General features: G+C 40.0%; 1 protein-coding gene across 3 annotated transcripts in view; it reads right to left on the bottom strand.

Moving 5' to 3' along the window:
• The window catches only part of LOC117399520 (zinc transporter ZIP6-like), a 69,553-nt gene extending 49,517 nt beyond the window's left edge, over window positions 1-20,036 (bottom strand). For 2 of the 3 annotated variants that reach the window (XM_059022601.1, XM_059022603.1), the window contains exons 1-3: window positions 19,882-20,031; window positions 16,860-17,666; window positions 4,569-4,737 (exon numbers count right to left, since the gene is read on the bottom strand). In XM_059022601.1, the coding sequence (XP_058878584.1) occupies window positions 4,569-4,737; window positions 16,860-17,663 (973 nt within the window). In that variant the 5' untranslated portion in view covers window positions 17,664-17,666; window positions 19,882-20,031. Of the gene's footprint in view, window positions 1-4,568; window positions 4,738-16,859; window positions 17,667-19,881 lie in introns of all 3 variants that reach the window. The other variant, XM_059022602.1, reaches the window with a different exon arrangement.
• Window positions 20,037-27,046: the final 7,010 nt, after the last annotated feature.

Genomic DNA, 27,046 nt, shown 5'->3' with positions numbered 1-27,046 from the left:
CGTGATAGGTGGCTCACAGGACAACAGCTTCAAGCACAGCTTAACACTGGTCGAAGTAAGCAAGTCTCAGTTTCAACTGTGAAGAGAAGACTTCAAGCTGCAGGTTTGACAGGTCGAGTGGCAGTAAGAAAGCCATTGCTAAAATTGCAAAATAAGAAAAAGAGGCTTGCCTGGGCCACGATGCACCGCCAGTGGACTACTGAAGACTGGAAGAAGGTCTTATGGACCGATGAATCAAAATTTGAAATCTTCGGTTCATCACGCAGGGTTTTTGTACGCCGTCGAGTAGGCGAAAGGATGGTTCCTCTGTGTGTGACACCAACTGTCAAACATGGAGGAGGAAGCGTGATGGTCTGGGGCTCTTTTGCTGGATCCAGAGTCGGCGACTTGCACAGAGTGAGTGGCACCCTGAACCAAAACTGCTACCACAGCATTTTGCAGCGTCATGCAATACCCTCTGGTATACGCCTAGTTGGTCAGGGGTTCATCCTACAGCAAGATAATGACCCAAAACATACCTCCAGGCTATGTCAGAACTACCTTAGAAGAAAAGAACAAGACGGTAGGCTTCAAATCATGGAATGGCCAGCACAGTCTCCAGACTTAAACCCCATCAAGCTGGTTTGGGATGAACTGGACAGAAGGGTGAAAGCAAAGCAACCTACAAGTGCAACACATTTGTGGGAACTTCTGCAACAGTGTTGGGAAGAACTTTCCGAACAACATTTGATTTCCATTGTAGAAAGAATGCCATGAGTGTGTTCAGCTGTTATATCTGCAAAAGGTGGCTACTTTGATGAGTCAAAAATTTAGATTAAATTTTGTTAAAACGATTCCATGATTTCTTTTTTATCTCTAATTGTTTATTTGTTCTATGCTTTAATTTCAGAGTAGATTGATACATTAAACTGCATAAATTTCAATAAAAACTGGAAAAATTGAGGTGTTCTAAAACTTTTGACCGGTAGTGTATATATATATATATATATATATATATATATATATATATATATATATATATATATATATTTTAATATATTTATGAACTTTTAGGACATATGCATGTTGAATATGCTGTATAGGCTACTACAATACAGAAGTGCAACTTTTATGAAATGCTTGTCCTTAAAATGTGAAATGGCTTCTAGATCACTTTTTATATTGGTCCAGCTTGCTGAGCACGTCGACAGAAAGAGGAAAGAACGGTAAGGTGTTAGGTTAGTTGGGGACTCGATCGCTGAGAAAGATGAGCAGGCCGAGTCCCGAATTTGATTAAGGGAATTAGAGTAGAGCCTCATCCCGGTGAGGCGAAGTAGAGTGCTTAGCTGCACTGATACACAGTACGGCTGGGGGTCCCCTCGACAGAAGCTTGCATGTTTTGAGTCCAAACCGAGGTTGGAGAAGTGAGTCTCTCTACCCCCTAGAAGATGGACCTCCGGCTCCCCGGAGAACCCCACACCTGCGGGACCAACAAAGACGTGCCGTGCATCACATACACTAGAATGAAAAACATACAAGACAAACAACATTTGACGACTGATTTTATACCTGCCACTCAGTGGGCTGCGGTGATGTCGAAGACTGATGAACGAATGTAACCCTCTACTGCTGACGATGTCCCGCTCCCTATGTTCTTTATAAGATGTTGACTGACGTTAACTTTAGCTGCTGAAGTGGCTGCTCCGATCCTGAGAGTGGGGGGTATTTAATTGAGGTGGTAGCCTTGCTCTAGAGATGAGGGTGGCTATGGGGGTTGAGAACCAGTGCCTGGTTACCACTGAGTGTGAATTGTAGATGAATAGAGGATCCGATTGGAGGAAAGGTTTCTTCTGGGACATGTATCTTGTCATGGATCTATACGGGCATATCGTGGAGTTAAGTTTGGAAAGTTGGATGAATTGTCTTTGGCACAACTGATCCGTTTTGGAGGTGCGAAGGAAGATGATGAAGTGGGAGTCAGGTACTAGGCTAATATCGCTGGAATGGATGCCGAGGGAAGGGAAGCTGAAGACTGATGGAACAGTAAATTCGGCACATCTCAGGAATCCGAGGAAGGCGGTAAAGCATAGGGTTTCCATCAGTAGATCGTCGAAAGGGGAAAAATCAACCTTTCCGGAGGATCAGAATCAGCAAGGTCTGATGATATAGGTAGCCGAGATGTGGAAACAGGGGCTGAAGTTTTTGCTATCCCTCTAAGCGTCAGCTAGATTGCTGGAATTGATAATAGGGTCGGAGATGAGGTCACAGAAAAGCAGTGATAGCTGATTAAAACTTTGTTGTCATTTGAATAGTAAACAAAGTCATTGTATTTATCTTGCTCTTATTGTATTACTTGTACTGTAACACTTGAAATGTATTTGCTTATGATTGTAAGTCGCCCAGGATAAGGGCGTCTGCTAAGAAATAAATAATAATAATAATAATAATAAACAAGAACGTTAACCGCTTTGGAGAATTTGTTTTGTAAATGTTATTTGTGGACTTTTTTTGTTTGTTTGTTTTTTTGCTTAAGTGCAATGCACACAGGACGGCGAAGGAATTAAAAAAGGGCTATCTACAGAAGGAAGATATGTAGTTTGCGTCGCTTGTGTTGTGCAGTAGTTCATTTAAACAAGTTTTTTTTTCCCTCTCCGTGCTTTTTCGATATGCATTGGCCCCTAAAAGAGGTGAATTTCACGGTGACCCCTCAATTTCACGATTTCCGTGAAATTGCAATTTAGGTAGACCCCTTCTTATCTGGATGGTGGAGGGCTTCGGCTAAAGCTGCCACATTATTCGGGGTGGATACTTGCAGGAGATATGCTGGAGAGAAAAGAAAGCAATTGTCATTTCCAGTTTATGGGACAGATGATTTTTGAATGTGCGTCGCTGCAGAAGCTGCAGATATGGAGGCATCTACATGCTCTAGATAGACAGGTTGTATTATTAAAGTTATTACAGATCTGCCTGTTGCCTGAAAAAATAATGTGTCCGTATTTGTCCATGGCTGTCGATTAGTCGGGTGGAGCAGAGCCATGGATTGGGTTGGGAGCTGAGACTCTGGTGTTGAAATGAGGAGGGGTGGAGCGGCGGCCTTGACGGTATGAGGTTGATGCAGAGTCTGCTTTTGTACACAGTGATGTGGAATGGGCGGTGGAGGCGCACACTCTGCATGCGTTGCCTCACAGACCACTAAAAATTCTGTTAAACAGGTCTGGATCTGGACAGGACCAATTGATGATTATGATGTGGTTATCTGTTGTAAGGACAGAAGCAGCTTTTGCAGAAAATGATTTGTGGTATTCATAAAACATGGTGCCTCCATATCTTACTGACAGTTCCATAACGTGAAACATGTGTTGGTCCAATTCGTTCCAGCAATGAGGGTAAACAGGGCAGAGGACGTCCTGGTAAATTTAAAAAGCCATTGCAAATTCCCCCAAAGTAAGATTTTTTAGGAGGCTTGGATCCCTGGATTTTAATGTTACTGATAAATCCCCACAGTCGACAACCCTGTGATCTAAGAATTCTGATGTGGCTATCAGAATGGAAATGAGATTGATGTCTTTACCTTCTATAATGCTGCGGTGGAGTGCTGGAGACAAGCAGTGGCGTCAAGTGGCGTTAGCTGCTTGTGATCTTGACACTCTTGCTGTAGCCAGGTTGTATGTGGGATTGTCAGCTGTGAGGACCGGGGTTGAGAAACCAGGAATGGGCCTGGCTGGGGCTGGAGTTGCAGAGGCAGGGATAATGACAGCTGTAGCTAGAGTTGCTACCTGATTATCCAGTTTGTCAAGCCTGGTGTTGATGGCTGCGATGGCTTCGGTTACTGGTTGCATCAATCCTTTAATGTCTTTGAATATCTCCTGGTGCAGACTGTAAACGGGACCGGGTTGTACTGGGTTTGATGGTTGTAATGCTTCACTGTATGCTGGAATGGCGTCCCTGGGGATAGAGAGGCATTTATTTTTGCTGGAAGTTGCCTGGCTGCTGTCTGTCAAGCGAGGAGGAATCGCTGGTGCAGAGGACTTGAAATAATGCCAGTCGATCGCTTCCTGTTGGAATGGTTATACCTTTTTTAAATAGATATTTCAGGATTTTTGCGATCGGCCAGTCCTTGTAATGAAGCAGTTGCAGGGCTGAACTTTGTCGCTTGGATCTACAAAGTTGCTGTGCTGATAGGTGGATTGCTGGTTGAGGGACCTGGCTGCTGGCTTTCGTCTGAATCAGATGAGAAGGTAAGGATCCGGCTGGTTGCCGTGGTAGCAGGCTTTTTTTTTTTTTACTATGGAATAGCAAAAATGGAGAGGTCTTGCTGTGTCCTGTTCAATAACTGAAACACTTAGACAAGGAGGTGCTTGTGCTTAGGCTTTAAATAGGCGAGTTACATGATTAACATATAGGGTGTTAATGTATCAACTGAATGTGTTCATTGTTTAATAGGGTACAGCTGGAGCCCCTGCTCCCGTCCCCTGAACCTTGCCTAAAGGCTTACTTTGAAATTGCAATACATAAAATAAAGGTTCTAGATGAACAGGTTTACTTATCTATTTGTATCTGCCATCATAGTAATTAAGAAAACAAGTTACCATCATGTGAATGATCATCTGGTTTCCTGAGATAAGCTGTGTGTTGTATGCAGGATTTGCTGTCAATCTGGTTTAGAAGTGCTGGGCAAAGGTAACTGAATTCCACATACGTAAGAACTGCTTCCATATTCATCCCATGAGATGACAGTATTCTAGAGGCATTAAAACACTGGAATGGAAAAAGAAGCAAAGAAGTACATCAACATATATTTACATGAAATTGCAAATCACAACATTTCACACCCAAATGGTCTTTTCTGTTAAGTGTTAAAGCTGCAAAAAAAAGAAAGCAGTTTAACCCTTTCAATCCTGAACTATTTTTGTCAAGCTGAAGAGTGCAAAACTGAGTATACATGAGAACAGGACTTTTTTACATATATTTATACACTACCTCAGATTGTGGAACAGTGAGGTTCTAACATGATTTCCGACAGCATATGTTAACGTGCTTATGTTAACAGGCATTTCACCGTGGAAAGACATCAAACTTTTTTTCTTCAAATTAACTTCCTACAAGTAACAAGGAACAATGACCATTGCAAGATTTTGCTTTTTTCAAACTAAAATTCTCAATCAAATCTCCACCATAGAATGGAGGGTAATTATGCAATTTATTGACTTCTCGTTGCATATTGCTAGAATTATGTTTGATGGCTTTTGACGATATCTGTGGCAGGATTTTAAAAAACAGTGTTATTGTATCGAACTCATGGTATAGTAACAAGAGCTTTAGTAGCAAGTGATTTTCAAACAAAATGTGTTATTTAAATCAATCAATCAATGCTTTGAAATTGAGTCAATGAGGTTGTTAATGAACACATTTCTCATTAAGAAATTGTCGCAGGTCACGTACATCACTTCCGGGCTCAATGACTAAATAAGGGGAACTCGTTAATCAAAATGCATGTTAACAAGATAAAAAAAAATGAATGGAAGCATAATTAATGGTTATGGAAACTATTAGCATACAAGGAGACGGCTCTCCCACCTGCGAGCAGCAGCCAAATGGAAATGAAATAAAAAATAATGGGAACATCTCATTTGTAAACTTAAATTTAAAATTGTGCATTTTGTCACACAGAATGTACATTTATTTAGATAACTTCACATATTCAATGCTGGTTAACGATTATCTGGCGTGTGGGTAAAAATCGGACGGCACAGCCGCGGTCTGTTAAATTTCTGTTTCTGAGTGTGACAGAAATAAAATGATTCTTGGTTGTAAATCTCCCTCCCAACCTGGGAGGGCGCTAAGCAGCAAGAACATAGCTCCCTGGACGGGCTGGCCTGACAGTTCTTTTCCAGGGTTCAAGGGAAGTCGGCCAGCTAGAAAGGGGATGGGACTCCCTTGCATTAACGCATTGACCCAGAAGGGAAACGACATAGCAGCCGCAGATTGGAGAGGCAGTTGCACTCGTTTACCAAGGGGTCATGTGTGACGGCATAAAAGGGGACGGAGAATCGCAATCTGTTCCTTCACTTTGGTTTATGCATTATTTCGTAAATCAACATAATTTCAGCAATCGCGTTAGCATGATCATTTAATAACGAGATAGGCATAATGACCTCTTGAAAATGCCATAATCAATGCTACACAATGATTTTTGTTGAATAACACTAGAGTTATCATTTACAAACTTTTGAAAATCCTACCCCTGATGGCTAAACATGTGTATGACATATTTGGTAAAAGTTATACTGTTAGGCTCGTACTTCGTGATTAGTAGATTTTGTAACTGAATAAATAAAATACATTTTGAAGCAATTTTTTTCTTTCAGCATGTTCAAAAAGCACCATCAAGCATTTAAATGAACCCCAGGCATAAAGATAAATTATTCAATTGAGACATGTGCTTTAAGTAAAAATACATAATTAGGAATCTGCTATACCACTTTGATACAAAATATATTTTTACTTGAATTTCATGAGTATGTGGTGGACAAATTACCCTAGACAAAACATGCTGAAATATGCCTCAATACAAATAGAGGATATGTCATGAAAAACCAGGACATATGGTATTTCTGTCATGGATGGCCATAGCAATAACAAAGAGCCCTTGGGCTAGTTTGTTGTCCTTCCGCCGTGGAACGCCCATGACAAATACTGTATGTCAGGTTTTTTTCATGACATATCTTGTTTATACCACAAATGCTTACATTTGGTTCCATGGAAAGCTTCTCCCGTGCCATGGCAAATCTGCGGTACCTCTAAGCATTGCTACAGTATACCGCAGTAATCATGAGGTGCAGCTTGAAGTGTAAAACCAATACTTCCTTCTTCCAGAGAGCTTTTAGGAATTTAATGGGCTGTTTACTGTCTTTCCTTAACAGGATGTTTTCTGCTCAGGATTTGTTTCATACTCCTCTCCCTCTCTCGGGTACAGAATAAGGATTTTCTAGACATTTTTGTGGGGCCCTTAAAAGCAGGGAGCGTGCGTACATGGAAAAAACAAATAGTGGTTAAAGTTATCAATCTTCAGAATACGAAAACGTCACAGCTATACTGCTTCACTGTTAACACAATAGTAGGGCCCTATGAAATCCGCATTGCGGAGAACAGACTGAATCGCGGAATTCAGAGAAAAAAAACAGAATTAGGCACCCGAGGTCATTACCACATAATCAGTTTAAACAAACAAAATATATATGTATATATTTTAAAAAGTACATTGAAATAGCACAGTGTAGACAAGAGGCTTCATGAAACACACGTCATGGGAATGCATGAAAAAACTATTTTTCCACCTCTCAGCCACCATAAACGACCGTGATTTTAACTGTAAAAAAGCACTGCCTCTTGTGCCACTTCACTTGCTAGCTACCGTTATCACTTGGGGGAAAACCACTACCTATAAGTTATTCTGAGCAGACAGTACTGTAATGACTACTGCAGAATGTAGGGTCTAGTTGCTGCATATTTTCTCCAAAGTTCTCAGGGAGAACAAACTAACTGACAAATTACAGATTTTTAAAACCGAAAAATACGAAATCAGGAAAAAATAAATCTGAAAATTCAAAATAATAAAACGGAGTTCATAGGGCCCTCCAATAGCTGTCAGTCTCTATGAATTTCCTTATTCTCACCCTCCCCAGCCATTGATCTGTCAAAATTGATACTGAACCCGCCCCTGGGATCCGTAGCAAACAGATGTTGGTTAGAAAGCCAAGTAAACTTATCAAGTCTTCTGTTCGTATATCTGCAATGCTATAATAATGCAAGTGACTTTGAGACTGGATAAAGTAGGACAGCCAGACAAAAAACGAAAATGCTACACAACAGGTTTGAAATTGCACGTTGTTGAATTTGCCGAAATGCATGGCAATCACAATGCTGAAAAACAGTACGTGACTGGAGACAAGCTTAAAATGGCAAAAGAAAAATGAGCGGATAGAGGAGGAAAGTGTAGAACACATTTTGTTTGAATGGAGTACTTTGAATGACTTCAATACATACTGTAACTTGTTCTACATGTCAGTGCAACGCAGTGGTACACTTGTAAAGCATGTGTATGGTTATGGTTCTGATTAACAAAACAAAATGAATGTATTTGTACAGCTGAAAATTGAATGCAATTGTGCTGCACCGTGTGCAACACTAAGATGTTTTGTTTACTGGTTATTAGATGGTGCACTGTTTAGTTTATTGTTTTGCTTTTTTTATTGATGCAAGCAGCACTTTAATGCTTTTAATCTGCAAAAGCCAATGCATTTGGAACTACTGTCTAAGTATGGTTTTGGAAAGAAATGTTCAGTAAAGCAAAGATGATATGTTCTTGAACTTGTTTGGGTACTTAATAAGCTAAAACAAAATAGGTTATTGATTTTACGCTCTGTTAATTTTTACTTTTTATAAATTTTGAAAAACAGAATAGTTTCTAGCAGTTTAACTAAAAACAACACTGTAAAATTACAGATGAACCCGTTTCATATCACCTCGCTTAATATCATGCCCCGTTGTGAATAGGCTGGCTGTAGAGGTGACGTCAGGTGAAACTGAGACGCTGCGACGCAAATAAAAATAAAAGGTTTAAACAAAACAAAAACACTGACACAAAACAAACGACACGTTGGCCAAATGAAGACAAACAAACAAACAGTGGATGAACAGACAAACAAGTATCGTGCTGGTTGAAAGCCAGCACGTATAGCTAAGGCCCTGTGAAAATCGCTGACATTTTCTTTCAAATTCACGGCAGCGTCACGAGTAAAGTATTGTATTTCGTGGAATGTGCACGGAAATATGTTATAAATTACATGTAGAGATTATTATTTATTTTTTTATTTTTTTAAAAAAACAGCAACTATACAGATAAATATACTGATATCAAAATTAACATCAAAGTTATTCAAGCACTTTACAATAGCTTGTGAAACGATGTTGTAATTAACAGCCTGCAGGTAAAGTGTATCTGCAAGGACAGCTTTCAGTTCCAGCGCGTCAGGTGTATGTTCACCATTTAGGTCTTGCAAAACAAATAAATTGTGTAACCCATACTGATCTTGGGCATCAGTCGACTCGTCAGTGTAACCACTGACAAGCAACCAGACTGTTTTACCAATTCCATAACCTCCTGCTTGTGATACTCGGCAACTTTAGCTTTAATATTAAAACACTGCTTTTTAATTATTTTCTTTCTTTTTTTCTCGCACTCGTAATGTGCTGTCATAGGCAAACCTGAAACCCGGTTTATATCATGACCCGCTTTATACCACAAACTATGCCCGCATGGCAATCATGATATAAAGCGGATTCATCAAAACTAAACCTGTGTATTCTTTATTTATCGTGGTTGTGCATGTAGGATAAAAAAACAACTGTAAAAAAAGTATTTAACACAAATAATGTGTTTTCCTAAAATTGAAATCTCAAAGAGTGACTTTTACACCAGTGCAACATATACAACGATTTTTACAGTAACCACTTCTGTGCTGACTAACCTAAATGTCTCGTCCTCAACAACACTTGCTCAGTGCTGCCTATTGCAAGAATTAAAAACATGTTTTTTTAAAAATAAATAAATAAACACCCGATTGCTGTTTTTTCACTTGGGATCGATCATTGAGAAGCTCGTACAGATAATATGTGGTCGTGAATTTCATTATGTTAGTGATAAAACTCCTTCAATGTGACACAGTTGTTAGACCTAATTTACAGCTTGCTTGAATGCTAGCGTTAGCCAGCGCTATGGTACATCCGGAGCAAATTTAAAACAATCTGCATGTAACTTCTGTTTCTCTGCAAAGAGGATAAATAATAAAAAAGTTCTCTTTGATTAGGAGCTGTGTTACCAGCTTGTGTTCCGTGGAATTAGCTTTGAAGGGACGTACCTGCATTTCTCTGCACTGTACTGCATTATCTTTTGTTGATGTGACTATACAGAAAGACCCTCAACTTCTGAGGTTGTCATACCGACATTATTGAAATTTCTCACATGTGTGGGGAGGCACTTGAAACATGTGGCCAAAGATACTCAGTGATGTGGCTTCATTTTTTTTTTTCTCCAGTGACGCCTGAGGGCAGCGATCAGAGGCTCAAAGGAACCAGGTGGGGTTTTTTTTGTTTTTTTTTGTTACACTTGCAACCTTGTATCTCAAACTGCGTTGTCTGGTTGAGTTGGAATACTTCGTAAGACGTAGAGTTGCAGGAGGTAGAGGCGAGGAGTCTTCTTCAGGACGAAGATAATTGACACTTCAATGGATCCCTATTTCAAGGAAAGGTCAGTGGTTATTTCATGGCGAGATGAGAGTCCAGATCCAAGAGAACAAGTTCATGCTTGTTTAAGTTTAAATATAGCGCCCAAAGAGGAGTCTGAAACGAGTTCAGCTAATTTTCAATTGATCTGCTTATGTTAAATATAATTGGACTATTTGACTTTTTATAATTTTATTATTTTTTATTATTATTATTATTATTATTATTTGTTTATTTAGCAGATGCCTTTATCCAAGGCGACTTACAGAGACTAGGGTGTGTGAACTATGCATCAGCTGCAGAGTGCCTTACAACTACGTCTCACCCGAAAGACGGTGCACAAGGAGGTTAAGTGACTTAATCAGGGTCACACAATGAGTCAGTGGCTGTGGTGGGATTTGAACCGGGGACCTCCTGGTTACAAGCCCTTTTCTTTAACCACTGGACCTCCTATATATATTTGCTCTAACTGTATTTGTCTACCATCCTCCATTTGTATTTTTTTTTAAATTAATAATTCACATATAATTGACAATTTTATTCATAATTTATACAGATTTTTTTAGAAAAAAAAAGAAATTCGATTTAGATTAGTAATTATTGACTTTTCTCCTCTCCCCGACTCCTCTAAACCTTTCAGGATATATATTTTTTTCTACCTTAAAAAAATAAAATAAATAAATAAATAAATAACTACAAATTGATTGTAATTGTTGGTTTCATTCTATTTTTGTGCCCTCTTCCATTTAAAAAAAATAACAAATACATGGAAAGCGTGGATAAGTCACACCAGATGCTGGAGCTCTACAATGCTGCAAGGCCATGGCATGGTAGAAGAAGCTTGGCATGTGCATGGTCCAGACTTCATTGTACAATGCCTAAGTACGGCACCACAGCCTCAGCTCACATTTCTTGAATTTCAGAGCTCTGTAAGCTCCAGAATTTTGTTCAATATACAAGGAGTACCAGAGACTGAAAGATCAGAAACTGTGGCAAGGTTTACTGAACAGCATTTTATTCGAACGCCGCCACAGTCCAGGAGAAAAGGCTATCCTTAAAATGTTCCCGCTAGGGCATATGGAGGGATACATGGTACTACTGTCCACACTGTCCCTCTCAGCCTCTGTTTGGAGGAGTGTTTTCAAAAGTACCACACAGTACAGGAGTACTGGAAGGACTAAATAAACCTTTAAAACAAACCAACGTAACCAAAGATAGTAAAAATCACTTGTTTTTATTTCATGCGGCAACATTACCTCGGGCTCCAGAAGGATTATGGGTAACAAACCATTGCCTGGAGATGTTGTTACCCATTTCTAAAATCCTTATTTTGTGCAGATTCAGAAAATATATACTTTTGCCACGGCATCTCATTCTTTGGTGGTGTACTTGGTACATGAAATTGGGGTGGGTGCTATAGGCCGCATAGTGCAAAGTAGAAAAGTGGTCTGGTGTCGGTCTAGAGCACGTAATACCCCCAAAACGAATACAAAGATTTACACAAAGACATCGAGCAAATCGAGTAGCTTAAAAATCTCTAAAATCTTACATCAAACATAAGGATTTTAGGGACTAAGGATGATGTAGGTATAATATATTTTATATAAAAGTTACATTTTGCAACAATAGCTGTATTTTTGTGGTCACATGACTAAAAATCCACAAAAAACGTCACCAATGAAACATTCAGACTGTGACACTAATATATATATTTGATGTTACAGTACTGTAATGTTAGTACAATATTGCAATAAAAGACGTACAGATATGGATTATATTCAGTTTTCTTTGTTTATGTAAAACGGTTGAATATGGAGTGCTTAAATGCCCCTTACTTTCTACGGCGTGGTGGCGCCATAGGATAACATGAGACCCTGTTTATATCCCAACCCGCATAATATCCCCAAATAACTCTGCACGGTAATGGGAATATTAAGCGGGTTACACTGTATTTAAATTGATGTTGCTTTAAAGCCAATTTAAGTTCTATGGTTTCCTGTAAAATGTGTCCCACTGTTACAAGTTTATAATAACTTTGTATTACTTATATTTTTGGGAAATGCCTTTAAACTATGGGACAGAGATACTGCGATATTAATTAAGTTTGTCCTCCCTCTTCCTTCCCCCATAACATTCTCTAGATCTACGTCAAAAGGATTAGATATTAGTAACAGAGGCTCATAAATATTTCAATTTGGGAATAGTTTAAATTACCTGCTGTGATGACATGTGTGTCTGGTCTAAACAAACAAAGCTGGTTCTTAGCTGTTAATTAAGAATGTCTGTCTGAAAGATATACTATAAAGGGTTAAGAAATGCGACACCTGGTGGATACGATGTGCCATAACTTTCTCCCATAATTGTTACTATGAACCATGGAACGTTTAAGTGAATAGAAATTCCTAATTTCCTTATTCTAAAAGTTAATTGAAAAACAAATTGGTTTTAGAATCATTAATAGCAAATCTTGCCGATACCAATTTGAGCTGTTGAAGTATGTTTTCCCAATAAAATCTGCTTGTGTCTATGCTTATAATTCTGGTACCATGATTTCTAACTTCTATTTTGTTCTTACTTTTGTGAGCCTTAATAAACATAATTTGTATATGTTGAGTTTCTTTTTGCCTGTTACTGTACGAGTACTAAAGTAAGCATGTATGATTGATTTCAGATTCTTAACCTATATATATATATATATATATATATATATATATATATATATGAACTTATATTGACTTAGTTATTTGACTGGTTAACCTCTCGATATTGAAACTGAAAAGCATATTTTTATAATTTAGCCTCATATTTCTTTTTCTATTTTCTGAATCGGGGATCAGGGATTTATACACAGAATAGAAGTCAGAAATGTAATTTTCAATACCACAGTATTATTGTGCATCTGACTAGTGTGGTTCACGTTTTTCACGATTTCTGTGAAATGTACTCATTGCTGTGTAAAATGTAGTTCCCTGTGTAAATACCCATTTCTGGAAGTGTTAATATACATATAGTGTAAATATATATATTTTGTATCACTTAAAAATAAATACAGCAAAAGTTTGCCTTATTGATGTGCTACCTGGTCCACTGCATTAGGAATCTGGCAACCGGTTTAGGTTGCTTCCGGTAAATGACTGAACAAGCTGCATAGAGCTGCAAGGTATCTTTAAAACGTCTTCAACGAAAACAATACAACAGCTGCATCAAAGATTTCTGCTAAAGATCGCTCTATCCAGTACAAGAAGGGGAGATTTCAGGTCTGTTATTTTTATATTTTATTCATGTTTTTGTTTTGTTTGATAATTCATGAACAGTGAAAATAGAACATCTTTAAAAGGGTAACATAAAAAACTAAACATTCTACAATTTAGCATTTAGTGTTTTTCAGGTAAGCAAATATTTTTAGACTGTGAGATAAGCCATTTTTACAGTGAAAGAAATACAGCCCTAACAAAAGGTAACACATTGTTGAACATTGGGAATAAGAGTTCTGATCAGACTTGGAGCAATCAATCATAATCTGGAAGTAATATCAAAGCATTGATCCTTTAATTATCTGGCACTGACTTGCACCAAAGTTCAATGGCATGTCAATGTCAGGAATTAAGTTCTATTAAGAACAATGCATTAAAGGACCTTTTTATTTTATTGTGGTACATGTTCCCATGTGTTGCTACAACTGTAAGGTGTGTGTATTTTTTTACATTTTGACCACTTTTTTAAACTTTTAAATTGCATTCCCTGCCTCAAGATGGCTTCACATGTACCTGCATGGACCGCTTAGAACTACATTTCCCATCATCCTCCTGCTCACATATGTAACAGCGATGGATTTACCAGTGAGTAGGAGGAGGATGGGAAATGTAGTTCTGAGAAGTCCATTCGGTATAATCTTTCGATGTTTACAACACTGATTCCAGTACAACATACAGGACACTTCTAAATTATATTTGCCATCACAGTAACAGACGCAACCTGGGCATTTACCTTTACAACATACCTGGATGCAAACTGAGCGACTGTTTTAGAAAAGGTCAGCAGCAGTGCTAACTTTGACTGTAAAAACAGCCTTTATTGACTTCTAAAACATGTAACGAATCACTTGCAGTTTCTGATTGTTGTAGTCTATGTATACAAATGTGGTTAATGTGTGGTAGAAGCGGATTGTAAAAAACAGTAGCTTTTTTAATGAAATGATGTCACAACAATCCTCAGTAAGAAGTCGGTAACTCTTTAGTTTAGATATAATTTATAAGGGATTATAAACTATCTACTGTATAAACATGTTATTACTTATGCTATTAACAAATATAGAATATGATTAGAAATAATAAGACTTATTATACACTTTTTTTGCTATTGTTTAGTTATAACGGACAGTCTGTCTGTCTGTCTTTTCAGGTCTGTGTGTCTTTCTATGCCTGTCTGTCTGTCTGTCTTTATATGTCTGTAGGTATGGGGCTGCTTTGCTTTTGCAATACAGTTATTATACACTTTGACATTGTTTTTTTGGCTATTGTTTATAATCACTTATAAGCAGGGGTTCACATAACTGGTACGCAGGTATGCATGCAAACCAATAAAGAAAAATACGGACTTCCATATTGTTCTTTAAGACGCAAAGGCTTACCGTCAGTATATTTTTAACAGGAAAGCATTTTTTCATAAAGGCAGCGAGGGTGCTGTCAACCATCTCTGGGAGAGTTCCAATCTAACTACAATCCCTCCCTGCTAGCGCTATCAAGGGTTTTAAAGCAAAGGACAGGTGGTAGAGGAATTCAGTCATAGGGCACCAACATTGGCAATTTTTAAAAATAAATTAAAAAACATACTTCTATAATAGGGCTTTTATATCTTTATAATATTTCTTTTTTTATATAGTTTTATTCCTATTTATTCGGTTTGAGTTCCTCATCTTTTGCTTTTATTTGCTTTAATGTTAAAATGTTTTCTTTTGCTGTTTTTATTATTTATATTGTTTTTATTGTACTAAATGTAGCCTACTTCCGAATGTCCTTTTTCTTTTAAAAGCGCCTTGGGATGGCTTGCCATGAAGGACGCTTTATAAATAAAATTTGATTTGATTTGATCACTGGCTGCTTCAAGTTTTTATTAAAAAATGAAGAGTGATAGGTGGAACCGCTCCAGTTAATAACATCAATCATTTTCTTTTAATGAGCACTTGAAAAAACCAATGATAGCAGGGATCTCTACTAAGCCGTCCATTCAGAGAAGGAGGATGCAGTTATGGGGAGTGGCACTAAGGAACTGAGCAGGGGTGAGAGGAGGTGCATTTACTTAATTACACTCAGCCCTATTTCCACCTGTTTTAATTTATGTATGTTTAACTATTGGATAGTTTCTGCTGCATGCATGAAATTTATATTCAATGAAAGGCCACAAAAGTTCCTTTCATATTATGTAAGTTGCAACAGGATCAGGCATACTATATGTGGTAGAGATGAGAATATATGTTTTAAAAAAAAAAAAAAAAACACTTTTCCAAAAAAACATGTTTGGTCACTACTATATATATTGTATTCATAGATGGCTCAGAAAAGAAAAACACTACACCACTGAACTTCAATATGACATGAACATGGGGGGAAAAAAATATGCAAATTGGGTGAGACCTTTTTAGACCTTTTACCAACCTAGCATAATCACAACTTTGTTTTGAACAAAACAGAATATGGAACTGAAGAAACTTTACATACAATTTTACATGCTCAGGCCCTGTCCCATTAGTTTCTGTGCAACTCTGTAAAGCAGTTCCTGTCTGGCACAAACACAATGGATTAAACTCTCTGTTTCTCGCTCTCACAGGTGTCTGTCCAAGCCTGCAGTTCTCTAGCGCTCTCTCTCTCACTGAGCTACGTATGCGGTTATTGCTGGTATTGCTGGAAAGCTGGAAAGCAAATATTGTAGCTCCCCGAACGGATCTGAAGTTACTGTCAGGTAACTGATCACTTTTTACAAGGCAATAGTACAGAGTAGGCAGTACAGAGCTTATCCTTACCGGGCTGGGGATTCTTCAGATCTGTTATGTCAAATCTTTATGAAATTGCTCTATTAAAATATCCTCAAGTAAGTAAAAAATTAAATCAAAGGTCACTTCCACCTTTCATATTTTGTATTTTCTGAATAACAGCGTATTGTAAATAGTGTTGGTTTTAAACAATGCGCAGTAAGCTTAGCAACAGCATGTATTTGCGGTGTAGTATGTCACAATGAAAAAATCCGGTCAGTAACTTTTCACGAACATGAAAATAACTCAATGAAATGTACATTTATAAATAACAATATATTCAGAGAATTACATTTGTAAAATATTTTTTGTGATGTGCACACCACAGACATGATAAAAGGAGTTTAACCCACAAAATATCTTTAAGGCACTAGGTACCATTATCGAAAAGGTTAACAGACATTGACTACTGATTGTTTACCATCTACTTCTGTAGTTTAGTCTTCTGGAGAAAGAATAAATACCTATAGCTTTCATATAGCAAACTTCGTAAACATGTAAAAATATATATTTTTAACTCCCCACCCAAATGCAGAAAAGTCTAGTACAAACTCGAAATCCATCTTACCTCTTTTTCAAGGTGTTCATGGTGATCATGATCATCTGTGTGCATATGCTTATCTTTTCCAACTTGAGCAGGCTCACTGTGTTCCCCTGGAACTAACAAATTGCTAACTGGACTATGCTTTGTGGTCTCCAGGCCATCGCGTTTGGCAAAGCCGGTCCCAGCAGTTGTGGAAAGCCCTGCTGCATCGCTGGGATGGTCTACGCTTCTTCTATTCCGCATCTCACTGGACTTCAACAAAATGTTGGTGGTGTACACAGGAGTGGTGCTGATTTCATGAATCACTTTCTTGGCATAAAGGTTGTGGTGGATGCTGGAATCTTCAGTTTTCTTGCTTGCTGTTAAGTTGTTCCTTATAATTTTGAGGGTGTCGGCACCTTTTTTGCTGGCCGGTATTTTGTGCTGGTAGGGGTAGTGATGGTGGTGTGGGTGGTGGTGCGGATGGTGGTTATGACCTCGCTGATGATGATCCTCATGCTCGTGCTCAAAGTGCCCATCCCGAACCGGCACCTTTTTGATCCTGTCCAACCCTATGCTCTCCAGAAGCTTTTTCAACCCTTCAATGGATATGCTGCCATTCTCCCCATACCGGTTAAAGAGGATCTCCAGGTGATGTTTCTGCATGTGCTCTGCTGCTTGGGTGTCAATAGCTTGGATCATCTCATGGCCACTTTTGAGCAGATGATCTCTTGCACTGTGCTCGGCTACATTATTGCACTCAACGTCAGTATCGCTGTGATAGCGTCCTTTGCACACCATGAACAAAAAGAGTAGCATGGCCACAGGCAGCCATCTCACCAGGGCCATATTCTGAAAGAAAATCATGGTAAAATACATGACTCATTATGGACCATTACCAGATTGCATAAAAAATATCTTAAATAAGTTTATTCAACTGTCGACAGAGCATTCTTTAAGATCGATTGCTCATATATTGCTTTTAATAAAGAAGTGCATGACTGTCTGTCTTTTCCTGATTTTCTCAAAAAAATTATATGTATCTATATAAATATCTATCTATATCTATCTATATATATATATATATATTCTAAGAGAAGTCCTGTGTTGGTAATAAGTTACCCTCGCGATCATATGATTTCCTGAGATTAGCTGTGTATTTATTTATTTTTTGCTGGGAAAGATGACAGAAGCTAGTATTTATGCTGGGAACCACTGGAAGCACTGTACATGAATAAATGCATCTGACATGAAAAAATGGCAGATCATGCAGCAAGTTTTCATTTGGAATTACTGGTAAATTATTTTGTTGGGCATAATTTGATAAATATTGTTCTAATCAAACTGAATATTACATTGATTTGAGTTCCCAATATAGGATACACCGAGGGACACTTTTACCACAAGCAATACAGTAAGTGGTTTTCTAAACACTGACCCAAGTAAAACTATGAAAGTGTGAAAGGCTTGTGCCTATTTTCCTTTGCATTCATATTCCAGGGAAAAAGACCCATTCTGCATGAATATTAAAAGGGACATACTGGGAACTTTTGATATGTTGCATGCCAATTCAAAAATTCTTCAATGTTGCGAGATCTCAAACACAGTTTATAGTTCTGTTAATTCACAGGACAGGTATTACATTTGTGCATGCCTTAGTTATGAAAACGTCTTATTTCTTTGTGTGACATTTGTGTGTGACAAAATGCATTTCACGAAACTTATAAACAAAAATAATGCTGCTCTTGTTTATTTAGCCTATATTTTGCAATAGGCACCAAAATGGGGATGCTTGTCTGTCAGTACAATAATCCATCTGTAGATTACACTTAAATGTTTGCATATAGGAAAGCGCTTATTAAACTGTTATGAAACTTGATATGAACAGTATTTAGCATAAGTTACTGGGTGTATCAGTTGTGGAGATATATGATGGTGTGTCTGTCACTTACATTTTTACATGTATCTTAAGATAACAAGAAGTTATTCCACTTACTGAAAATCAGTCATTTAATATACAAAAACCTAATTTTCTTACCTCTAGGTCTTAAACACCACTTATTCTACTTCCATTAAACTGTTCATTGCCTTTTCTTTTTCGTCATATGCCCACTGATGGCTTTAATACTGGTTTTAGTTAGTGTGGCAGGGGCTTCTAGTCAAAAAGCATACAAATCTCCAAATGTAAGTTAACTCAAATGGTATTTCCATCAGCCAGTAAGCATTTTTGTTTTCCTTTTGTTACGAAACACGACATTTAAAAACAAATTGACAATCTACTGTAAAGTCTTATAGTAGTTAAAAAATCTAATGGTACTGTATGTGTAATTGTTTATCTTTGTAAACAAAAAATAAAAAGACAACATCCGAGTTACATATACTACAATATTTATTTCAACAAATGTAATTTTCTGTATTCTCCCAAATATTTAATTAAGCAGTGGATAAAGGTGTAAATGACCTGATAATTTAACAATTTACTGCATAAATGCATGTATATTTGCACTGTTCTGAATTTCGCATTTGGATTTCAAAACGACTTCATCACGACTTCATCATCCTCTTTTTCAGATTTCCATTAGTACACTGATAGAAAATATATTTTTTTATATTACCACTTTTGTCGCTAACTAACATATTCTAAAATAAACACAGTTTGGAAACCAAGGCATAAAAAATAAGATTTTCAATCATAACTACACTGTGACGTTACACTGCAGTTACTGCATCCGCAATGAGAGTGTGAGTGTGAGTGTGTGTGTGTGTGCTTGTGATACCTTTTGGGCCCTATATAAGGCTTATATACGTAGTGTTAAAATATTATACTTAGCGAGTATCACACACAGTCTCGCTTCGTTCTTCCAAACCATCTAAACGCTGTAACTGGAAATAGTACAGGCAGGTTTTTATTGCACCCTGCACTCGTGGCAGTGCCGTGTGCAGAAACACAAAATAAAGGCAGTCTCCGGAAACAAGAGAAACATCAGAGGGGCAGACAGTAGCAAACACAGAATAAGCTGGTGTAAGAAACAAATAATATAAAAATTGATTTCGATCACACACTTACTTTTAAGATACCCGGAAATCGCAGAATGCTGTGGTGTTATCAGTGGTGTACTGAAATGAAGATTAGGTGTAAGGAATGTAAATAAATAAATACCGGTAATTGTATTTCCAAGACAAGACACGCGGTGTTTTCCAGGGGCGGCTCCCTTAACTGCTCACACAGAGCTAGTGACGAACCACGTGACGATTTCTCTTTTTTTTTTTTTCTTTCGTTTTTGTACCCGGTGCAGTTATTATTGCTATATTGGTAATACTTTTGCATGATGATTGTCATAGTTTCTGGTAGTATCTATAATATATATATATATATATATATATATATATATATATATATATATATATATATATATATATATATATATATATATATAGTGCCTATAGAAAGTCTACACCCTCATGCATTTAAATTAGGATTTTTTTCCACTTATCTACACACCATACTCCACACTGTTAAGGTGAAAAATGTTTTTATTGAGAAAAAAAATATGTATTAAAAATACAAAACTGAAAGATCATAATTGGATAAATCTCCACCCCCCTGAGTTAATACTTGGTGGAAGCACCTTTGGCAGCAATTAGAGCTGTGAGTGTTGGGATAGGTCTCTACCAACTTTGCACACTAGATTTGGCAATATTTGACCATTCTTCTTTACAAAACTGTTAAAGCTCTGTCAAGTTCCTTGGGGAGCATTGATGGACAGCAATCTTCAAGTCATGCCACACATTTTCGATTGGATCTAGGTCAGGGCTCTAACTGGGCCACTCAAGGACATTTACCTTTTTGTTACTTAGCCACTCTGGTGTAGCTTTGGCTGTGTGCTTTGGGTCGTTGTCATGCTGAAAGGTGAACTTCCGTCCCAGTTTCAGCTTTCTTGCAGAGGGCAGCAGGTTTTCCTCAAGGATTTCTCTGTACTTTGCTCCATTCATTTTCCCTTCTATCCTGACAAGTGCCCCAGTCCCTGCCGATGAGAAACATCCCCATAACATGATGCTGCCGCCGCCATGCTTCACAGTAGAGATGGTATTATTTTAGTGATGTGCTGTGTTGAGTTTGGGCCAAACATAATGCTTTGCATTTAGGCCAAAAAGTTCAATTTTAGTTTCGTCAGACCACAAAACTTTTTGCCACATGGCTTCAGAATCTCCTGAGTGTTTTTTTTGCATACTTATTATTGCCCAAGCGTGGTGTTGAATGCTTCCTCAGCAGCTGTCAGCCGTCTGGACAGGTAGGGTTTCTAAGCCAGGGAAGTATATGCAGCATCACCTGATCCCCTATATGCTGTATTGCCAGAATGAAAGGGATATATATATATATATATATATATATATATATATATATATATATATATATATATATATATATATACAGTACTGTGCAAAAGTTTTAGGCAGATGTGAAAAAATGCTGTAAAGTAAGAATGCTTTCAAAAATAGACATGTTAATAGTTTATATTTATCAATTAACAAAATGCAAAGTGACTGAACAGAAGAAAAATCTACATCAAATCAATATTTGGTGTGACCACCCTTTGCCTTCAAAACAGCATCAATTCTTCTAGGTACACTTGCACACCGTTTTTGAAGGAACTCGGCAGGTAGGTTGGCCCAAACATCTTGGAGAACTAACCACAGTTCTTCTGTGGATTTAGGCAGCCTCAGTTGCTTCTCTCTCTTCATGTAATCCCAGACAGACTCGATGATGTTGAGATCAGGGCTCTGTGGGGGCCATACCATCACTTCCAGGACTCCTTGTTCTTCTTTACGCAGAAGACAGTTCTTAATGACTTTCGCTGTATGTTTGGGGTCGTTGTCATGCTGCAGAATAAATTTGGGGCCAATCAGATGCCTCCCTGATGGTATTGCATGATGGATAAGTATCTGCCTGTACTTCTCAGCATTGAGGAGACCATTAATTCTGACCAAATCCCAAACTCCATTTGCAGAAATGCAGCCCCAAACTTGCAAGGAACCTCCACCATGCTTCACTGTTGCCTGCAGACACTCATTTGTGTACTGCTCTCCAGCCCTTCGGCGAACAAACTGCCTTTTGCTACAGCCAAATATTTCAAATTTTGACTCATCAGTCCAGAGCACCTGCTGCCATTTTTCTGCACCCCAGTTCCTGTGTTTTCGTGCATAGTTGAGTCGCTTGGCCTTGTTTCCACGTCGGAGGTATGGCTTTTTGGCCGCAAGTCTTCCATGAAGGCCACTGCTGACCAGACTTCTCCGGACAATAGATGGGTGTACCAGGGTCCCACTGTTTTCTGCCAATTCTGAGCTGATGGCACTGCTGGACATCTTCCGATTGCGAAGGGAACTAAGCATGATGTGTCTTTCATCTGCTGCAGTAAGTTTCCTTGGCCGACCACTGCGTCTACGGTCCTCAACGTTGCCGTTTCTTTGTGCTTCTTCAAAAGAGCTTGGACAGCACATCTGGAAACCCCTGTCTGCCTTGAAATGTCTGCCTGGGAGAGACCTTGTTGATGCAGTATAACTACCTTGTGTCTTGTTGCTGTGCTCAGTCTTGCCATGGTGTATGACTTTTGACAGTAAACTGTCTTCAGCAACCTCACCATGTTAGCTGAGTTTGGCAGTTCATCACCCAGTTTTATTACTCCTACACAGCTGTTTCTGTTTCAGTTAATGATTGTGTTTCAGCCTACATATTGAATTGATGATCATTAGCTCCTGTTTGGTATAATTGTTTAATCATACACCTGACTATATGCCTACAAAATCCCTGACTTTGTGCAAGTGTACCTAGAAGAATTGATGCTGTTTTGAAGGCAAAGGGTGGTCACACCAAATATGGATTTGATTTAGATTTTTCTTCTGTTCACTCACTTTGCATTTAGTTAATTGATAAATATAATCTATTAACATGTCTATTTTTGAAAGCATTCTTACTTTACAGCATTTTTTCACACCTGCCTAAAACTTTTGCACAGTACTGTATATATATATTATTATTATTATTATTATTATTATTATTATTATTATTATTTATTTCTTAGCAGACGCCCTTATCCACGGCGACTTACAATCGTAAGCAAAAACATTTCAAGCGTTACAATACAAGTAATACAATAAGAGCAAGAAATACAATAACTTTTGTTCAAGCAAAGTACAAGTTTGACAAACCACAATTCAATAATACAGCAGGTAATAGTGATAGTTACATCAGGATATGATTAAATAGTGATAGTTACATCAGGATGTGATTAAATACAAAGTACTACAGGTTAAAAACTTGGCAGATTACAGTATTCTGAAGTACAGGATTAAATGCAGTAAAATAGGGGGCTGATAAGAGCAAAATAAAGCACATTTACATGAAGGGTGATAGTGTCCCAGGATACAAACAGAGGAGTTCTACAGGTGCTCTTTGAAGAGGTGAGTCTTAAGGAGGCGCCGGAATGTGGTCAGGGACTGGGCAGTCCTGACATCTGTAGGAAGGTCATTCCACCACTGCGGAGCAAGGGTGGAGAAGGAGCGGGCTTTGGAGGCAGGGGAGCGTAGCGGTGGTAGAGCTAGTCTTCTAGTGCAGGCGGAGCGGAGAGGTCGAGTGGGGGTGTAGGGAGAGATGAGGGTCTGGAGGTAGCTGGGTGCAGACTGGTCAAGGCATCTGTAGGCTAGTACAAGAGTCTTGAACTGGATGCGAGCGGTGATCGGGAGCCAGTGGAGCGAGCGGAGTAGTGGAGTAGCGTGGGCGAAGCGAGGCAGAGAGAACACCAGGCGGGCAGCAGAGTTCTGGATGAGCTGGAGCGGACGGGTGGCGGACGCAGGGAGGCCAGCCAGGAGGGAGTTGCAGTAGTCTAGGCGGGAGAGTACCAGGGCCTGGACCAGGAGCTGGGTAGCATAATTGGTGAGGAAGGGTCGGATTCTTCGGATGTTGCTCAGGAAGAATCGGCAAGTGCGTGCCAGAGTGGAGATGTGCTGGGAATAAGAGAGGCAGGGGTCCAGGGTGACTCCAAGGTTCTTAGCGGAGGAAGAGGGAGAGAGTGTGGTAGATTCCAGAGGAACAGAGATAGAGAGATCAGAGGATGTGGAGGAGGAGGGAAAGAAAAGGAGGTCAGATTTAGAGAGGTTGAGTTTGAGGTGATGCGAGTGCATCCAGGAGGAAATAGCAGACAGACAGGTAGAGATACGGGAGGAGATGGTGGAGTCAGAGGTGGGGAAGGAGAGGAAAATCTGAGCATCATCAGCATAGAAATGGTATGAGAAACCATAGGATGCGATGAGGGGGCCCAGGGAGCGGGTGTAGAGAGAGAACAGGAGAGGACCCAAGACTGACCCTTGGGGGACTCCAGTTAAGAGAGGGTGAGGTGTGGAGGTTGCTCCACGCCAGGTTACCTGGTAAGTGCGGTTGGAGAGGTAGGAGGAGAACCAGGCCAGAGCAGTGCCAGAGATCCCCAGGTCAGCAAGAGATGAAAGTAGAATAGAGTGATCAACAGTGTCAAAGGCAGCAGAGAGGTCGAGGAGAATTAGGACAGAGGAGAGAGAGGCAGCTCGGGCACATTTAAGTGAGTTGGTGACAGACAGGAGGGCGGTTTCAGTGGAGTGAGCAGAGCGGAAGCCAGATTGGAGAGGGTCAAGCAGAGAGTGGTTGGACAGGAAAGCAGAGAGCTGGCGGTGTACAGTCCGCTCGAGGGTTTTGGAGAGGAAGGGTAGGAGGGAGACAGGACGGTAGCTCTGGAGGGAGGTGGGGTCGAGGGTAGGTTTTTTGAGGAGGGGAGTGATCGAGGCTTTTTTGAAGGCAGAGGGGAAGATACCAGAAAGTAGAGAGGTGTTGAGGAGGGAGGAGATGAAGGGGAGTAGAGCAGGAGCAGCAGCTTGAAAGAGGTGAGTGGGGAGGGGGTCCAAGGCACACGTGGTGGGTTTGTGACCCTGGAGCAGGGAGGAGAGGTCAGAGTCTGAGAGGGGCAAGAAGGTGGAGAAGGAGGGTGAGTTAGTAGGGGTTGCAGTCGGTGTAGGAGTTGGAGCGGGAGGGGGTGCGGGGGAGGGAGAGGTGTTAAAGAGTTTGCAGATATCTGAAATTTTAGAAGAGAAGAAGGAGGCAAAGTCATCAGGGGAGATAGAGGAGGGAGGAGGAGGGGGGGGGGTTTAGGAGGGAGGAGAAGGTAGAGAATAGTTTATGTGGGTTGTTAATGGAGGCTTGGATTACAGATTGGAAATAAGCACATTTAGCAGAGGAGAGAGTAGAGGAGAAGGAGGAGAGGAGAGTGCGGTAAAGGTCTAGGGCAGCAGGGAGTTTGGTTCTCTTCCATTTCTTTTCAGCAGATCGCAGTGTGATTCTTGCCGAGCGGAGCGCAGAGGAGAGCCAGGGATGGGGAGGGGAGGGGCGAGCAGGACGGGAGGTGAGGGGACAGAGGGAGTCGAGGGAGGAGGTGAGTGAGGAGAAGAGGGTGGAGGTAGCAGAGTCAACGGAGAGTTGTGAGAAGGAGTCGATAGGAGGGAGGTGAGAGAGAGCAGTGGAGGCAAGGACTGAGGGGGAGAGAGAGCGGAGGTTACGGCGAGAGGTGACAGTGGGGGTAGGAGGAGCAGGGAGAGGGGGGAGAGACAGAGAAAAAGAGATGAAATAGTGATCAGAGAGGTCCAGGGGGTGACAGAGAGGGTGGAGGGGCAGCAGGCCCTGGAGAAGGTGAGGTCCAGTTGACGGCTAGCTTTGTGGGTAGGAGGGGACGGAGAGAGACAGAAGTCGAAGGAGTGCAGGAGAGGGAGGAATCCAGCAGAGTGGCTGGGGTTGGAGAGATGGATGTTGAAGTCACCCAACAGGACAGTCGGGGTAGACAGGGAGGGGAGGGAGGAGAGTAGATAGTCGAGTTCATCCAGAAAGTGAGTGAGAGGCCCAGGGGGGCGGTACAGAACAATGAGCAGGAGTTGACAGGGAAAGGTTAGTTGGACTGCATGAAATTCAAAGGTATTGACAGAGAGTGAGATGAGATCGGAGGGGACAGAAAAGAGTAAGGAGGGAGAGAGGAGAAGACCCGTCCCACCTCCCCGTCCAGTGAGACGCGGGGTATGGGACAGGATGTAGAGAGAGGACAGGGCAGCAGGAGTAACAGTGTTATCAGGGGACAGCCAGGTTTCAGTGAGAGCAAGGAAATCGAGCGAGAGGTGGGAGGCAAAGGCAGAGATGAAATCAGCTTTGTTAGCAGAAGAGTGACAGTTCCAGAGTGCACCAGAGAGTGTGCGGGAGGGGGGGAGAGGCAGAGAAATGAGGTTAGAGGGGTTGGAGGAGCAGCAGCGGAGGGAGGGCAGAGGACGAGGACGGGAGGACAGAACAGGGATGTGAGAGACAGCCATAGCAGGACAAAAGGCACAGTAGGAGCAGTAGGGTGGAGGGTACAGACCTGACTAGTAGATAGCTTCTTCTAGAGCCCCATTAGGTTTGGATCTATTGGAACAGCGTCTCAGTGCAGGCCTCCCCTTGCTGGACTCCCACAGCTAGACTCCGGCTCTTTTGTTGAGGCTCTTCTGTTGGCTGACGCTTCGTGCTGGCGCTAAAATAGGCTGCTTAATATATAAAAAACAACTGCGTGGAAACCAATCAGATAGCAAAACAACTTCTATTCAATTAAACCACTCACCTGGTACTAATCACACACCAACTCAGCTAATTCAAACACCACCTTACAGAGTTACCAAATGTAGTTAATTAAAGATTACTTGAAGCAGGAGCTTGCCTATCTGCCTCAGTCCCTGGTTCCTATATATATATATATATATATATATATGGCCAAAACTTTGTTAAAGTAATGTTAAGGTTTATTTGCAAAACTCCAAAAGGTTAGGAAATTGCCACACAACCTTAACTTTGCACCCTTATGTGTATGTTTCCCATCACACTTGACATCACATATGACATCATCAATGACATCACTAAGCACATGACAAATTCTCCCCAAAGACTGGCCATACAGACATAACACTGGGAAGTCATAGTCCTTCTGACTGGTAACATGTTCAGTAACTGCATTAGCATCCCCACAATGTTTGCTGTCTGTGTGCGTGTGTGCCTTAAGAAACACCAGAATTCCTTGTACTCAGAAATGTGTAAATGATGTTCACGTATGTAGTGATGAGTATTAGATCTTTGGAAATGAGTACCTGAAAACAAATGGGACATGCAATATGTCAAACCTTACATGTATGTTAACACTTTC

Source organism: Acipenser ruthenus, chromosome 4 (genome assembly GCF_902713425.1).
Source record: "Acipenser ruthenus chromosome 4, fAciRut3.2 maternal haplotype, whole genome shotgun sequence".
Lineage (NCBI taxonomy): Eukaryota > Metazoa > Chordata > Actinopteri > Acipenseriformes > Acipenseridae > Acipenser > Acipenser ruthenus.
Note: the sequence above shows the minus strand (reverse complement) of the source record. Positions and strands in the feature narration are given on the sequence as shown.